This window comes from Vulpes lagopus, chromosome 1, assembly GCF_018345385.1.
Source record: "Vulpes lagopus strain Blue_001 chromosome 1, ASM1834538v1, whole genome shotgun sequence".
In the NCBI taxonomy this organism is placed as follows: Eukaryota; Metazoa; Chordata; class Mammalia; order Carnivora; family Canidae; genus Vulpes; species Vulpes lagopus.
The window spans coordinates 4,238,184-4,254,730 of record NC_054824.1 but is presented as its reverse complement, the minus strand read 5'-3'; the positions used below and the strand labels follow the sequence as shown (position 1 = coordinate 4,254,730).

Here is a 16,547-nt window from a genome sequence, read left to right as displayed (position 1 = left end):
TTTGCCCTTGTATTTCAGCCTTCCATCTTACTGGCCTCCCGACGGCCGCTGATGGGCCTGCCAGTCCCTATTGTCTTCTATTTTAATAAACCAGATGACAAAGAGTCTTTAGTTGGTCAAATTATCGGAGATGTACATTATTAGTCCAAGTGCATCCATGGGATCTTCTTTTCAAATGTCACTGGGATTAAAATAACAGGAAACCGGAGATGGAAGCTTTAGAAAGGGGCAGGCTTTGGCAGCTGCGGGTGCCTACGCGGCTAGAGGACATCCTGGATGTGACGGTTATTTAAGAAGATGGGGGAAGGGGGAGACGGACCCCCCAGGACTAAACAAATACTACAGAGAGATGGCAGCGCCCAGTGTTTGCCCCCACATTCACCCTCCCTGGGTTCAGAGTCGATGAAATGTTCTAACTGGCATCTCAGTGTGATGCCTTCACAACGGGCCAAACAGCCTCCATGTGCACAGCTCGGAGACCAACTTCTAATCAAAATGATCGGCGTAATAGGGATCATCATACTAATTTTGAGGTAAATAGGGTGTATTTAATTAAGAATTCTTGTAGTTTATGCAAACATCCTCTTGCAGTTTTGGAAAGCCTCTTCTGCCCCTCGGGACCTTGAAGAGTCTAATTTTCCTGCCATGTGGTCTAGCTCACGAAGGAAAACGCCATCTTAGGGCAAACGTCTGTTAGAAACGCCTCCTAGGACTTCTACGAAAGCCGTTTCTGGTAAATATCTCAGTAGCCATTTTCAAGAAGTTGTCCCTTCAGTGAGCCCGGGAAAGGCGTAGCAAGCGCCTTTTGCTAGGAGGCCTCTCAGTCACCTCCCCAAGTCCCTGTGATACGTCACCGAAGAACAGTTTGTTGGGGAGGTTTCCCCCCACTTAAGGGGGAAACAATGTCTTCTGGGGGCTGAAGCACAGAATTACAGAATTACAAAGACCGCAAGGCCAGAGCTTTCATTTTTATTAGCTATTCTGTTCAAACCTCGGAGGTTTTTAAACCTGTTTTTAAAAATTTTGATCTCTCGACCTGACTATCTTAGGTTGTAAAATAGGCTATGAAACAACTGTTTTATCCTCCTGGTTTATGTGGCGTGAAGCCAAACATATGGCAAACTACAGTATCACAGAGGCACTTGGGTGGATGATTTCCTCCTCCGTGTACCGTTTCCAATCCCTCCACCATCGGCCGACAGGAGGAAACCAGCTGCCAAGGGCGGTAGGTCAGTCACCTCCAGGAGCCCACGGGGTCATACCTATGCCTTGATGGCCACTTACAATCACCGGTAGTTTCTATGACGCGTTTCAAAGGACAAGGTGAAGGGCAAGAAGAGAGCTTGACTAACTCTTTCCTGGGGTGCTCAAACGTGCGGGAAGACTACTTGATCCCCACTGAAGATGAAGAAGCCCAGTGAAGTAAAGACAAAGTGACAGGAGCCCCGACCTACCACACAGAATCCAGAGCCATCCAAGCACTCGTCAGAGTTCCCGTTGCAGACACAGGGCATACATTCTCCTGACTGGGCGAGAAAGAATCCAGCACCACATTTCTGAAACAGACACAACAGAAACATTTTCTTTAATGAAAAGCCTTCTTTTGGTCAATATTTTCTGAGGAGCATAAGAAGAGATGGCTATTAAGCTACGTACATATTGCCTTACAAAATGTACTCAAATGAATTCTTTATACTGCTGTTCAGTGAGGTATATTTAATTTTTTTTGGTTATATTCCCCCCCCCTTTTTAAATTTTTTTGACTTTTCAGGGGAATGGGAACATTTTAACACTGTCTTAATATTGTAAGGAAGGATAAGCAGATTTTCGGTAACAGTAAAGGGGAAAGAAGTGTTGTTTTCTAACCAAACCAAACCAAACCAAACCACATCACGAAATAAAGACCTATGGTTTCAGAAATTACTGGCTGTAACATAACAACTTAGAGATGTGTCTTTCATGCTTGGGCTCTTAAAAGATTCTTTCTCTTCAGATCCTAAAATTTTAAAGGGAGGGGTAGAGACGTTAATGAGCTCTCGTACTTGTCAGGTCCTGAGTGGGTGCTGTCCAAATATTTCATTTATCCTCGTAGCTCTGTGAGGAGCACACTATTTTCCTTCATGCCAGCCGTGAAATCATCAGACCCAGAGGTACTAAGTGGTTGTGGTGATGTCAAACCATCTTGCGACGCACCAGTCAACCTGCACAATGATGAATTGCCCTCCACCCCCGCCAATGTCACTCGTGCTTCAGTTGAGAAACTTTGCGAGATTGTTCCTGTTTTATGTGCTTGGAGTTGTGAATACGTATTTTATGTCTCTCCAGAATGTCTTAAGGATGCAAGGCAGCAATGGCGTTAGAGACCTGGAAGTCCACTCCCTGCCCACCAGACAGATTCACTTCTAAGGAATTCCAGACAGATAAGAATCTGGGTTGTTTCCACAAACTTACAGAGTAGGAGATTTCACATCACCCCCACCACCCCCACCAGCACCATTTCATTGACTCATTGTACTTTGTACTATCTTAGCCACCAGGAAATTTTTCATTATATCTGGCTGAAGTCCCTCTGAGTGCTAACAAACCCCATTTCCTCTTGCTTTTTTCTCTGTAAAAAAAGAGCCACTAGACACTATTCACGGTATAAAAACACCACCAGTTTGGGCCCAAAAACTAAAATCTAATATATTCAACTGGGAGGAAGTTTAATAGAGAATCATGACATTTGTCCATGAAGAAAAGGTGAAGAACTTCCACCTTTCTAAGTGAGAAAAAGTAAGGCCGAGAGGGAACCAGATTATATTTATCATGGAGAGTTTGTGGTTGATAGGAAGGCTTTTTCTCAATTTCCACTAGGGAACAATGGAGAGGGAAAGTGCTAAAACTACAGCAGGAAGTATTTAATTCAGACCATCTAAGTTCATGTGTTTTTGAGTTTTGTTTCAAACTATAAAAAATACATATTTGGGGCACCTGGCTGCCTCAGTCAGGTGAGCAGGCAACTCTTGATCTCGGGATTGTCAGTTTGAGGCCCACACTGGGTATAGAGACTACTTAAAAATAAAATCTTAAAAAAAGTACATGTTTTAATGGTGATACAGTACACAGATATAATATCTATACATAAATATTTAAGGATATACAGGTATATCAGAAAAAGATTCACAAAGCAATAATTAACCTATGTGCCGTATAGCTTAAACTTCTCTGTTTTATTTAAAAATGTATTCTTGTTATAAGACATAAGTTTGATGACCCATCCTGCAGTTTGACATGAAGAGGGTTTTAATTATCAGAGGAAGGGATACAAATAGGGAGAGGCTTGGTATTAATGATCTCAGTAGCTTCCAAAACAGTGATTTCTGAGCTTTCTAACTGGCCAATGCATGGACATGTGGGGGAGTCTCTTATTCAGGAATTCTGACAGTGAGGCCCCAAAAATCTGTATTTCTTATAAAATAAATATTGTATTTTAAAAAGTATTTATTTAAATTAATCAATCCCCCCCCCCCGCCGCCCCCGGCTTTATTGAAATAATAATTGACATTTAGCATTGGGTAAGTTTAAGGTGTACAACATATTGATTTTGATGCATGTATATATTGCAAAATGATTACCAGCATAGCTTTAGCTAACATCTCCATCATGTCACATAATTACCATTTGTTTTTTGTGATGAGGACATCTAAGATTTACTCTCTCAGCAGCTCTCAGGTAAATAATACAGTATTGTTAACTATAATCATTGGACTGTACATTAGATGTCCAGAGCTTGTTAATCTCATAACTGGAAGTTTGTACTCTTTGACCAACCTCTCCCCATTTCCCCTACCCCTCAGCCTCTGTGACCACCATTCTGGTCTCTGTTTCTGTGAGTCCCACTGAGTGGGGCAGAGACTGGAGGTGTATTAGGAGGAGAAAAGCATGCTGGTGGCGGCAAGGGGTCTAGAAGTGATGCCTGGAAACAGAACATAGGAAGATCTACATGTATCATCAACCAGAGGACCTTCCTCTGGCCCAAGGTATCAAATTTAGGTAATGGTACTCTAAACCGGTATCAGTTCAAGTCTTTCAGGTATTTCTGAAGCTCTTTCTTCTGAAGAAGACAAAAAATGAAGATGCAACTAACATGCATCATTTTGAATATGACAGTAGTTAATCCCTTATGTCTTGAGGACCTAGCTAAATCAAGAGATTCATTTAAACAAACAAACAAAAAAAAAACAAAAAACAAAAAAAACAAAAAAAATTGCACAACGTAGAAAAAAAAACCCAAATAACAATATAAAAACATTTGGCAAATTCTGTATTTTAGAATAGCTTTAGATTTATGGAAAGGTTGCAAGGATCTATTTTTGTTTTTTATTTTTACTTTTTAAAAGTCCCCTGAAGATTCCAATGTGTGATCAGGTTTGGAAGGATTGCTCTAAAGCATCTCTCACAGTGCCTTGTACATGTTAATTGCTCAGAGAATGCTTGTGATTTAAACGGTTTGGACCAGGTTCGGAAATCTGAAGCATATGTGCTGTTGGAAACCAATGGTTTACGCTGCTAATATACCCACTGCACCCTACTAGGGCTGGATTTGGTCTGCAATCTTTCTCAACACAGTCCAGGCAGCCACTGCCTAGGGTGGACTGTGCTAAATGAAATCTTTATGTTATGCCAAGTTCAGGAAGTGACTTCACCCAGAGAGCCTGTTATTATCCACTTATCCACTCCCCAGGCGAAGGCTCTGACCTTGTGTGAAATTGACTTGGCTCCAGTCTCTTAAACTGTGGGAGATGGGGAGAAAAAGGGAGGCAGGGGAAGGGTCATGTGGAGCAGTCACTTGGCCCCCTGTCGAGAGGGTGAGGTGAGGCGGAAACCAGCCAACTTCTTTCCTGCTAGGCTTTGTACACCTGAAAGATTATATTCTCTAATTCATCTATCCAGAGAGGGGGCACCATTTTTAACTTTGTGTAAAGGCACCATACAGGCTAATGGAAACCCTGGGCCTGGGGGGTTCCTGTTGCCACCACTACACGCACTGGCTACCTTGGACCATTTATGTTGTAGAGACTTAGAGGATTTCTTGCAATGGTAAATTCTTAAGTGGTTCAAGAGAAGTTTGAGTATCTTCAAGGAAGAGCCATATAATGCTGTTCCTTTCATGTGGAAATGTTCTATCACGGCGCCAGAAAGTTCTGTTAATTTTTACTAAGTCTCTTCTTGAAATTCTATAGGAACTGGCAAAATTGACCTTTGTTATAATATTCAAAGGTAGATAATTTTAAGAATGAAATCAGAGTTATTTTTAGTTTTGTTCCTGGTTAGTAATCTCTTGGCTTGGTGATTCCAAGACTTGTATTATTTAGAGAATTTGAAAGCTGAGTGGTCTTCCACAGAGAAAATAAATGTCTGCCTGACTTTTTTTGAAATATTCTCTAGAATTTATTAAAAGAAGATGGTGTTTATGTTTATATGTGTCTCTGTCAGCGAGAGAAGTCTCACAATCAATTTTTAGATGCCACACTGACCACTTTTACCCGTATGAGAAGACCTGACCTATAGCATACAACTGTATAAACATGTGAGTGGCTGAACTGAGAGCATTCAGAAGACTTATACTGCCTGGGATGGTGGCCAGGCTTCAAAAATTAATAATAATAACAAGGATAATGATGGTAATAATGAAGATAATTATAACATAGCTATTATTATTGAGGGCCTATGTACCGAGTAGCATGATGAGTGCTTCATTCATATTATGGGATTTGCTCTTGGTAATAACTCTGTGCATTAGGGATCAGTATCTGCATTTTGGAAATGAACGAACCAAGGGTCAGAGGAGATAAAAAAAAAAAAGTGTATCTAGTGTCACACAACTTTATAAAGAGTTCAGATTCATCTAGATCTTTTTCTTTCTCTACTATAGCATGCTGTTTCTCATAAAAAAAAGAGAGAGACAGGAAGAAAGAAAGAAAGAAAGAAAGAAAGAAAGAAAGAAAGAAAGAAAGAAAGAAAGAAAGAAAGAAACTGATTTAATTGAAACTTTAATTAATTGAACATAAATGTTGACCCCGTTTAAGTCACTGCGTTGGTCATGTTGTATCCTTCTCTCATTTTACCCCACAGTAGCCCTATAAGGGAAGAGCTGTCACCTACAATTTATAGATCAGTCTTTGTAGCTTACAGGATTTGGTATGCAAACCATTAACACAGATGAGAAATGGTGGACCTAGGATTTAGATCCTTTGACTTCTGGGTGTGAGCTCTTAACCATTTGGTGTACCACTCATATGTATGGATTCAACCCCTTTTGTTGGACATTTAGGTTATTTCCAAATTTTTCCTGCTACAAACAGTCCAAAGCTGGCTGAAATGAATAAAAATGTAAAATCATTCCTTTAAACTCCAAAAAAAAATTATTAAAAAATTTATGCATGCTTAAAATAAATAGTTATTAATATATGAAAACCATTGAATGGGAATATCTACTCTTTAAAAATTTATTACAGCCTAATTGTCTATTTTCCCTAAACCATTTGTAGACTTTTTACAGCTCTCCATTATTAGCTACTATATTATTACAGCTTGCCTCTTGCTTAAACTCTGATTGGATTAATAACATTTACTTCTGCCTTCAAAGAATAAAAGTGGAGATTGCCATTTACTTATTTACTTACTTTGTTATCATTAGTATGATGTCTTTATTGAGTAAACATCAATATGGGTGTACTTGACTAATTTTACATTTACAGAAATTAGAATTAGATGGAACTTTAGGAGGAAATTGCTATGGTATACCCACATGCCACTTATATTTAGAGGAACGGTAGTGACAGTATATGTTGATATCATTGCAGAAGGCATGAATTCTAGAGGTCCATCATATTATCACAATATTAATTATTTCATAAGATAATATTATAACAAAGTGAGATTCTTTCTCTTTCTTTCTTTCTTTCTTTCTTTCTTTCTTTCTTTCTTTCTTTCTTCTTTCTTTTCTTTCTTTTTAAATTATATTTATTCACAAGACACACACACACACACACACAGAGAGAGGCAGAGACACAGCAGAGGGAGAAGCAGGCTCCACGCAGGGAACCTGATGCGGGCCTCGATCCGTAGACCCCAGGATCACGCCCTGGGCCAAAGGCGGCGCTAAACTGCTGAGCCACCCACCTAGTGAGATTGTTTCTTAACAAAGAAGGTAGCATTTATACAGTTTTTGATAGTTTTTGCCCTCATATGAAGAAGTCCCTTGAGAACAGTGACTTTAACTAACAATATTGTCATCATACAGAACATATTTTGAATTTTCTTAAGATTCTGAAATCATGCTTTTTTTGAGGTACAGTCCAGTCTGCATCCCTTGGGCATAGTAAACTCAAGCTAAGTAATACCATTTTAGGTTAAAAATGTCCACAAAAATCTCACTGGGCTTTCCAAATACTGTCACAGAGGAGTTAATAAATTGACCCGAAGTCACGACTTCTGCATAGATATTGAATCTCTGGAACCTTCCCTTCAGAATTTCTGTTGAAATGCCTGATTGACTAAACAATTTAAATGTTCGAATAGCATTCTCTAGGAATCTGAGGTCCCCAACCACTCATTAAAACAAACCACGGCAAAAATTGATCAAACTTGGGGAGTCTGAAGTTGTCACGTGAGGCTTGTGAGACCTATCTTGAGATCTCTCTCAGGGAGAATCAGACCCTAATCTCCAGCTCCAACAAATGACTACAAATTAATTATAATGAAAGTCCATTGCAAAAAGCAGATTCTACAGACCTGTGCCTATTCTAATATGATTTGACCTATAGGGCACCTGGGGACTCAGCGGTTGAGCATCTCCCTTTCTCTCTGGGGTCCCAGGATCGAGTCCCCCATCGGGCTCCCTGCATGGAGCCTGCTTCTCCCTCTGCCTGTGTCTCTGCCTTTCTCTGTGTGCATCTTTCATGAATAAAAACAAAATCTTTAAAAGAAAAAAAAAAGATTTGACCTGTCATACAGTGGTCCCCCCTTACCTGTGGTGATACCTTCCAGGACCCCCAGTGGATGCCTGAAATTGAAGATAGTACTGAACCCTATGCACACTATGCTTTTTCCTATACATACATACCCATGATAAATTTAATTTATAAGTTAAGCACAGTAAGAGATTAACCACAAAAACTAATAATCAATTAGAACAATGATAACAACATATAATAAAAGTTATGTGAAAGTGAGCTCTCTCGAAATTTCCTGGGTCTCCAGGACCGCGCCCCGGGCCGAAGGCAGGCGCCAAACCGCCGAGCCACCCAGGGATCCCCTCGAAATATTTTATTGTACTATATTCACGTGTCTTCTTTTGTGATGATGTGAGATGAAAAAAATGCCTGTGTGATGAGATGCAGTGCGGTGAACGACATGGGCATTGTGACTTAGTGTTAAGGCTGCTATTGACTTTTTTTTGTTTATTTTAAAGATTTTATTTATTTATTCATGAGAGACACATCTTGCTTTCAGAATTAGACTTCTAGAATTTTGATCCACCAGTTTTTGCTTTAATTTACTGAGTCTCGATGTGGAAGGCATTTAAAAACAAACAAACAAAAAAAACCCACCTCGAACCAAAATTCTCTGAATTCATTCACTTGTGTCCAGAGTCATTGCTCCCTTCCAAATTAATATTCTTCAAATTTAACAGCCCACATCCAATCTTCTTTCTGCTTAGGCTTTAGTATGTATATAATGAGTCCACTTTTCTTCTTGTTTCCAGGCAACAATGATTTTAGCTCTAGTTTCAGTGAATTCTGTTTTGTTTTGTTTTGTTTTAAGTGAATAATACAAGTCACGTTAAGATTGAATATTGTGCTCACTTAGGAGCTACAGCTGTGCCCTTCCTCTGAGTCTCTGGTCCTTGCGCAATGCTGACTTCCATCTGCTTAAAACTTAGGCAGACTTAAGAGTCAGTACTCAGAGGCCTTTTAATAGGGACCAATAATTCAATTGAATGTATTCGGAAAGATCAATTTAGCCTTGGCTGGGGAGGAGTGACTTCTGAGAACATATGAATTGATTACATGGGCAGGCAGGCATTTCACAGGCCCTTTTTTCGGTGTCCATAAAAATAAAAGATAAAGTATCTGGGATGGAAAGCAGTCCTGAATTAAGCTATTGATAATTTTTGGCTCTATATATCTTCACGGAGGGCTTGCCATGCCCTGTTGGTTCACATATAAAACCATCTCCAAGTGCCAAGTTAGCAAGAAGTTGACTCTTTGATTGATTTTACTTGAATGTGGACAGAATTATCCATGTCTCCTCCCTTGGGTCTCTTTAAAGCTCTAGTTTGCGTAATTGAAATTCCCCACATTTCAATAGGTGAAGTCAATTTTTAGATTTTTGACAGTGATTTCACCATAGCTTGATTAGGAGAGTGGTTTCAACATTCTTCCGAGGTTTATCCAGTCCAAAGGCATTTCTTCTTCTTGCTGGCCTAATAAGGCCAGGGCGTCGCTAAACACACGCGGTGGTGGTACTAGTTTCTCCTTGTTGGCGCTTGGAGCTTCCTGTGTGCCTACCTGGCCAGCCTGCCAAGCGCTCCAGCTCTCAGGGTGGTCGCCAGCGAAACAGAGACAAGGAGCTGGGTCCTGAGGCATCCTGAGAAGCCCAGAGCCGCCTTGACCAGAGTTAAGCCAGGTCCCTTAATTCTGTAAAGTGGAGAGGTGTTCATCGTGGCATTGCCATCACATTGGTGTGGCTACGCCTCAGCACCTTTTATGGACTTTTTGAGTATTCTAGTGGGCAGGGAAACCAGTGCTCCCCTTACGATCTCAAATAACTATTCCCAAGCCGTGTCCTGGCTCAAATGTCATTTGGACTCTGGACACCAAGACTCAGGCTGTGAGGAAGTACTCATCACCCTTGGCTCTCTTTAGCTGTATGACTAAAAGGATCAAACAAGAAAGTTTAGAGCCCTAAAGCCAGAATGATTTTCTTTTTGAAGTGTTGGCTTTGGGGATGATTATGTTCATTAATACTGATGAAAATTTCTTTAATTGTCTCCTTGAGAAGTTGCCTTAAATAACTTTGTGAGTTGCTCATTTGTAGCAGCGATTGCACTTATGTAACGTAATGGGGCGTTAGTGGTGCCTTTTTCCCTTTGATTTTCTTGAAAAAAAAAATCTGCTAACATCTGGCTTTCTGCTCTGGGTCCTCGTCACTTCATCGCATGTAACTGGCTTGTTCTTTTCGCTCCCCGCCTTCCAAGCTACGGTTACACAACATAACCTTTGCCAGGTTTTTTTTTTTTTTTTTTAATATCTCAAAACTGACTCAGTTTAATTTACTGGTGCAAATGCCATGGACACATTTCCAAGAAAGGAAGAGCTGTGGTGTACGAGGGCTATAAGAACAAGTAGAGAGAAATGACTTCAGAGTTACAGGCATTTGGGGGATTTTTACGTGACTCCTTTAACCACTTGGCAGGAAATCGACGTTGTGACATGACAGACATTTCTGTCATCTTCAACTGGGTTTTTATGAATAATAACAGCTAATATTTATTGGCTGACACCAGGCACTGAGTTAAGTGCTTTTTATAGACATTCCAATTTGGTCATCACCACTTAATGGCCCACAGTCTTGCAAATGTCTGACTAAATTGTCTTTTCTTTTCACCAGGAGACCATGGTGCTTAATGGTCTATGAACTTACAGTGGCTTCCCCTCAGAGCGTCCAGGGCAGGCAGGGTGACGGGCTGAGGTGCTCCATCAGTTTCTTTTGCTAATAAATGCGGCCCTTCTGTCATGAAGTACTCCTAATCCTTCGGTGCTCCCCTTCCCCTGGATCACTCAAGATGCAAAGCACAAAGGGACTCGCAGTCCTGTTTCTCTTCTGCTCTTCCTCATGCGTTTTATGCATCATGGAAGAAATACTATTGTGAATTAGTAGGAAAGGATAAATACCTCCCAAACCTCTACTGTACCCATTTATTCTCAGTAGACAATCTTGCCTCCTCTTTCGATGAGAAAAAAGAAGTCATTGGCTGGAAAATCTCTTTTTCTTCTCCTCAAAATTCATCTTGTTCTTGCGTCATTCTAATTTCCTCTGCTCATCTCAGAGGAGAGAGCACTCCCCCTATTAGAAGAGATTCGCCCTCTCTCTGTGCTCTGGGACCCGTGCCCCTGACCCTGTGCCATCACCTGGCCTCCTTCTCTCACACGCCGTCCGTCAAATGCACCCACAGGAGTGAGAGGCAGAGCATAATTAGGTCCTGGGTCCTGTGTTGGATGAGCAGTGACTTCTTCCCTGGGGCTCAGAGTCCAAGAACACCTTCCCTTTCATTCTCCTCCTCTTTTGCTCAGCCAAACTTCACGACTGAGAGAATTCAATCACACCAGCTCTGCTTTCTTCATGCCAACCCATGCCTCCACCCATCGCATGGCTTCTGTCTCCCTTGTGCCACCGAAGAGCTGTCAGAGGACCCAGGGCAGAGCTGATAGAGCTGTCGGGTGATGTCTCTGTGTCTTTGCGTTTCCAGTCTTACTTGTTCTCGTTCTAGTACTGAACATGGTTGAAGTTCTCTCCTTGAAATTCTCCTTTCTCTTGGTTTCCAGGATGAGTCTTCCAGCTTTTCTCCTGCTTATCCTTCTCAGTAGTTCAAGGGGTGGGAGAGGGGGTGGAAGGACGTGCTGTTCTTCTTGCCCTATTGCCTCCACACTGTTGATGTTCTCCAGGATCACTCCTTACCTCTATTTTCTATCTACACACTTTGTGATGTCAACCTCTCCCACAGTTTCACCCCCCTTCTGTATTCTGATGCCCCCGAGCCCCTCTGCCTGTCCCTCATCTCGCTCTCTTACGCCACACTCTTGTTTCCAAGTGCCCGTTAGACTAGCCCATCTCCAGGTCTGTAGGCACATGGAGTTGAATGTGTCCCACAGTAACCTTATTACTGCCTCTCCCTAATCTATTTTCCTTCTTATATCTCGGAGGAAGATGATGGAACATAAAAGGAAAAAGCACTGGAGTGATACTTTTAAATTTTATCAGTACATCTGGCAGTAATGTGATTTTTGGAAATGCTTCCAAAAGAATGCACTCTTCAAAGATCAGAAAATGGTTTGCACGCAGAATAACATTTAAGTACCCAAGGTCTGTCTCTTCTTTTTCACAACCGCTGTGCTATCATTGTTTATCTCCACTCCACGGCTTAAACGGAGACAGATGGAGTGCCACAGAGCTTAGAGTCTCGAGTCAGAAAGGGCCGTACACAATTCTCAACGGCTATAAACTTACTTTCTAAACTAATATCTCCATCTGCACTAGGCGGACTGGAGGATGGGAAGTCCTCCGAGTTAATTTCTGTGTAGAATGCAGTGTTTACTAAAGGTTAAGTAATTGGAATGTGCTAATTTGCAGCTCACATATTTGTTATATTATTTAAACTCAACAGTAACCACAGCAACTGCGTAGAACTTAGACAACAAAAGATTTTTTAAGGGAGGAGAATTTTCTCATTGACATTGTTTAGAAATGCTGGCACTTGAGGATAATAAAAAGCAGACTGTGGTTCGGCAAGTTTTATTTTTGTTTTAAAATTCTCTCTACACGATGTGCCTCTCATTGCCTCCACCTGGCTTAGACCGTTCCCACGTCCTGCCACCCTTTGTGCGCCGTCCTTCAGAGAGGTTACACTCCGCCTCTGAGATATTTACCAAGGCGACTCTTCCCTCTTGTTCCAGTACCTCTGTTTAGTTCAGGATCTTGGCCTTTCTCTCCTGGATTATTATAATTACCTACACCCTACTCTCTTGGTCATCAGACTTCCTCCCTTCCAGCTGATTCTTTATTACCAGAATTAATTTTTAAGAAGCCTTATAATACTACTTTTCTGCTTCAAAACTCCCGGTGGCTCTTCGTTCATTGCCTACATGAGTAATAAAATTCTTGAGCGTGATGTACAAGGCTCCTTTTTTCATAATCCAACCCCAACCTGTCCCTTGGGGTCAATTGAAACTCTGCTCCCTCTGCTCTACTTAAACTACGTATTTCCTTCCTCTCCCAAATTTACCATTCTTTTGACCACCTTGAATTTGCATAAGAGGCTTAGGCAGGCTTTCTCCCCTCCATCACTTACGAATCCTTTTCTTAGTCCCAGACTCGGTCGCTTTTCCTCTGTGTCCCCCTGGCACTCGGCACATATCTCATTAGTGCACATGGAGCTATTAGAGTTTTTAATTTGCACTCCTGCCTCTCTGAAATGACTGTGAGCTCTTGGAGAACAGGAATCGTGTCTTGTTCATCTTTGGATCCTCACCACCTATCAGAGTCATTAGCAAATAGCAAGCAGCTTTTGAAAGTGTGTTAGTTGAAAAAAGTAGATTTGAACCTGTAAAGAATGAACCAAATGAGGGCAGATAGTGTGGGAACTCTGGAGAGCATTTTGGCAAATCTCACAAGTGAAGATCTTTAATCATGAATGAATCTCTTAAGTAAAATATTGAGGAACAAGAAAAGCCAGCTGCAGAACAGAAACACTACATTTATACTGCATTTAGAAACATGCAAAATAACATTATACTCTACGTTGTGTAGGGACACACACATACAGAGGAAAGTATGAGATATGAACGGGAATCTAAGAAATCTGGTCATTTACGGGGGAAAGACGGGAATGGGATTGAGGAAGGAGATATACATAGATAAAGATTTATGCAATATTTTACTCCTTACGCTCTATGGAGGGCACATAAATGCTCATGAAAAAATAAAAGGAAGAAAAAAAAAATGAAAGGAAGAACAAAAGATCCCACTTAGCTTGGCTGGATATTGGCTTTCCATGTCTAGACCTGGTGAGGTCTCTAAAACATCATCTCTGGGAAGTGACTAATCTGGCCTTGACAATAGATTCAGATGCTTGTGTATAATTTCCCTAACTTCCTTGTTATTCACTATGTACCATGATCATTATACAAAGTTTAAAAAATAAGCATAAGAACATTCCTTTCCTAATTTGTTCTTCCTTTGTTTTTCATCTTACAGCTGGCAGCTACATCATCCCCTGGGAAAGCCTTTCACGTGTCTATACGTCTGTCTCAGTTGAAGCACGCATCGGCTTTTAGGTTTTTCTAAAATGTTTAAAAGACTTCTTAATTTGGTTTCCACTAACTAAATTATTCCAGCAGCAAAGCTACGTGTCCTATGCTACCTGGGCAGCCTGTAGTACTTTTCGAGGGCTTATTTATTCTAGTTGGGACGTTCTCATTTAAGGCAGAGGTAAAGGAGTCTCGGGATAGTGCAAAATACTCTCATTTTCCAATGCCCAAGAAACTAAAGTTTAAAATTCAAGTAGGAGAACTTGCAGGCTGGTTTTCTGTTCTAAAAGGGGAGCTGGGATCCAAATTCAGAGGACCCTGGTCTCCCCAGGGGCCACCACAGCTGGTAAGTGGGAGTCCCACCCACCTGGGGCGTTAGATGGGCAGAACATGGCGGAGTGACCCACTGGCTGGGGCCAAGCGTTGGCCTCTCCAGCTGGCTTGGCATTGGAAAGATGGAGCAATGACTCAAACCAAAGGAAGCTGAATCGTGAAATTTAAGACGATGTTCTTAGAGTCTGCTAAGTTTTTTTTGATATAGTCTCTTCTTCATTATTCCCCTACATGAAAGTCCAATAGTTTGTGAATTGAAACAGCTCGTTGCAGCAGATGCTTTTGGAAAGTGTTGCCCCCAGCAGAAAGGGGAGAGAAAGAGCCATGAATCTCCAAAGAGAGCCTGTCCCTGATGTAGTCAGTCAGTCAGTCGGTCAGGGGCCCAGCAGGAAACAGAATTCACCTCAGGGGTTCCAAGGAAGCATGGGAAGTTAAGGCACAAGGAATGCAGAAGCAATGGGAACAAAATTCTAGCACCTCTAGGGCGTGGGGAGTAAAAAACAAAAAAGAAAAAAAGGTTGTTCCACTAACCCAGGTCAGGCTGGGGCTGTGGACGAGGCACCAGGAAAGCCCATGTCTTGAGGCTTCAGCCCTGGAGGCGAGGCCTAAGGCAGAGAGGGACGGAGCAGAACCGCCCCCACCGCTCCTTCTCCTGTTTTTGGGTCTGGCAAGGGAGCATGGGACCCCCAGTCTGCAAGGCTGGGCCCCTGGGGCAGAGCGAGGCGGGCAGGGCCAAGCTAGGATCTGGGGGGCGGGGGGGTGGGGGCGCAGGGGCAGTGTCCCCGGGCACGGGCAGCAGCAGGAGACCCCCGACCTGCCAGCTCTCGCGGGGCCAGTTGATGGTCCAGCAGGGGCGGGTCCCAGGCCAAGGCCTCCCTCCAAAAAACCGAGTTGTTTTTACGGAGTCTTTGAAGGCTCATTAAGGAAATGTGAATTGACCAATTAGCATGGTTTCAAGACCCTGAAACAGGAGGAAACTCAGCTTTTGTTAGAAAAGTATTAAATGTGAGAGCAGAAATTCCTGTGGCTGTGTGAATTGGGGTAAAATCAGGCCAGAACATTAGGATTATTTCTATCCAGTTGCCTTTTAATCACTCCTTGCCGTCTCTGTTGGTGGGAGCAGTGTGCCTCCTTCCTAGGTGGCCCTGTTCCTCAGCCTTCCTCAGCCTTCCTCAGCCTTCCTCGCCTCCCTCAGCCTTCCTCACCTTCCTCGCCTTCCTCAGCCTTCCTCACCTTCCTCAGCCTTCCTCGCCTTCCTCAGCCTTCCTCACCTTCCTCGCCTTCCTCAGCCTTCCTCGCCTCCCTCAGCCTTCCTCACCTTCCTCAGCCTTCCTCGCCTCCCTCAGCCTTCCTCACCTTCCTCGCCTTCCTCAGCCTTCCTCGCCTTCCTCAGCCTTCCTCACCTTCCTCAGCCTTCTTCACCTTCCTCAGCCTTCACCTTCCTCGCCTTCCTCAGCCTTCCTCGCCTCCCTCAGTCTTCCTCACCTTCCTCAGCCTTCCTCAGCCTTCCTCGCCTCCCTCAGCCTCCCTCAGCCTCCCTCGCCTTCCTCGCCTTCCTCAGCCTTCCTCACCTTCCTCAGCCTTTCTCGCCTTCCTCAGCTTTCCTCAGTCTTCCTCACCTTCCTCAGCCTTCCTCACCTTCCTCAGCCTTCCTCACCTTCCTGATCTTCCTCGCCTTCCTCAGCCTTCCTCACCTTCCTCAGTCTTCCTCAGCCTTCCTCGCCTTCCTCAGCCTTCCTCAGCCTTCCTCACCTTCCTCAGCCTTCCTTGCCTTCCTCAGCCTTACTCGCCTTCCTCAGCCTTCCTCACCTTCCTCAGCCTTCCTCACCTTCCTCAACCTTCCTCACCTTCCTCAGCTTGCCTTCCTCACCTTCCTTGCCTTCCTCAGCCTTCCTCACCTCCCTCAGCCTTCCTCACCTCCTCAGCCTTCCTCAGCCTCCTCAGCCTTCCTCAGCCTTCTCAGCCTTCCTCAGCCTTCCTCAGCCTTCCTCAGCCTTCCCCTCCTCCTTCCTCGCCTCCTTCCTCGCCTTCCTCAGCCTTCCCCTTCTACTCCGCTTCCCTCAGCCTTCCTCACCTTCCTCACCTTCCTCAGCCTTCCTCACCTTCCTCAGCTTCCTTCCTCAGCCTTCCTCAGCCTTC

The 16,547-nt window shown here is 43.0% G+C and overlaps 1 protein-coding gene across 2 annotated transcripts in view; it reads right to left on the bottom strand.

Moving 5' to 3' along the window:
* LAMA4 (laminin subunit alpha 4) overlaps window positions 1–16,547 on the bottom strand; it is a 143,256-nt gene that overhangs the window by 102,117 nt on the left and 24,592 nt on the right. For both annotated transcript variants that reach the window (XM_041764306.1, XM_041764296.1), the window contains exon 2: window positions 1,455–1,556. In XM_041764306.1, the coding sequence (XP_041620240.1) occupies window positions 1,455–1,556 (102 nt within the window). The remainder of the gene's footprint in view (window positions 1–1,454; window positions 1,557–16,547) is intronic.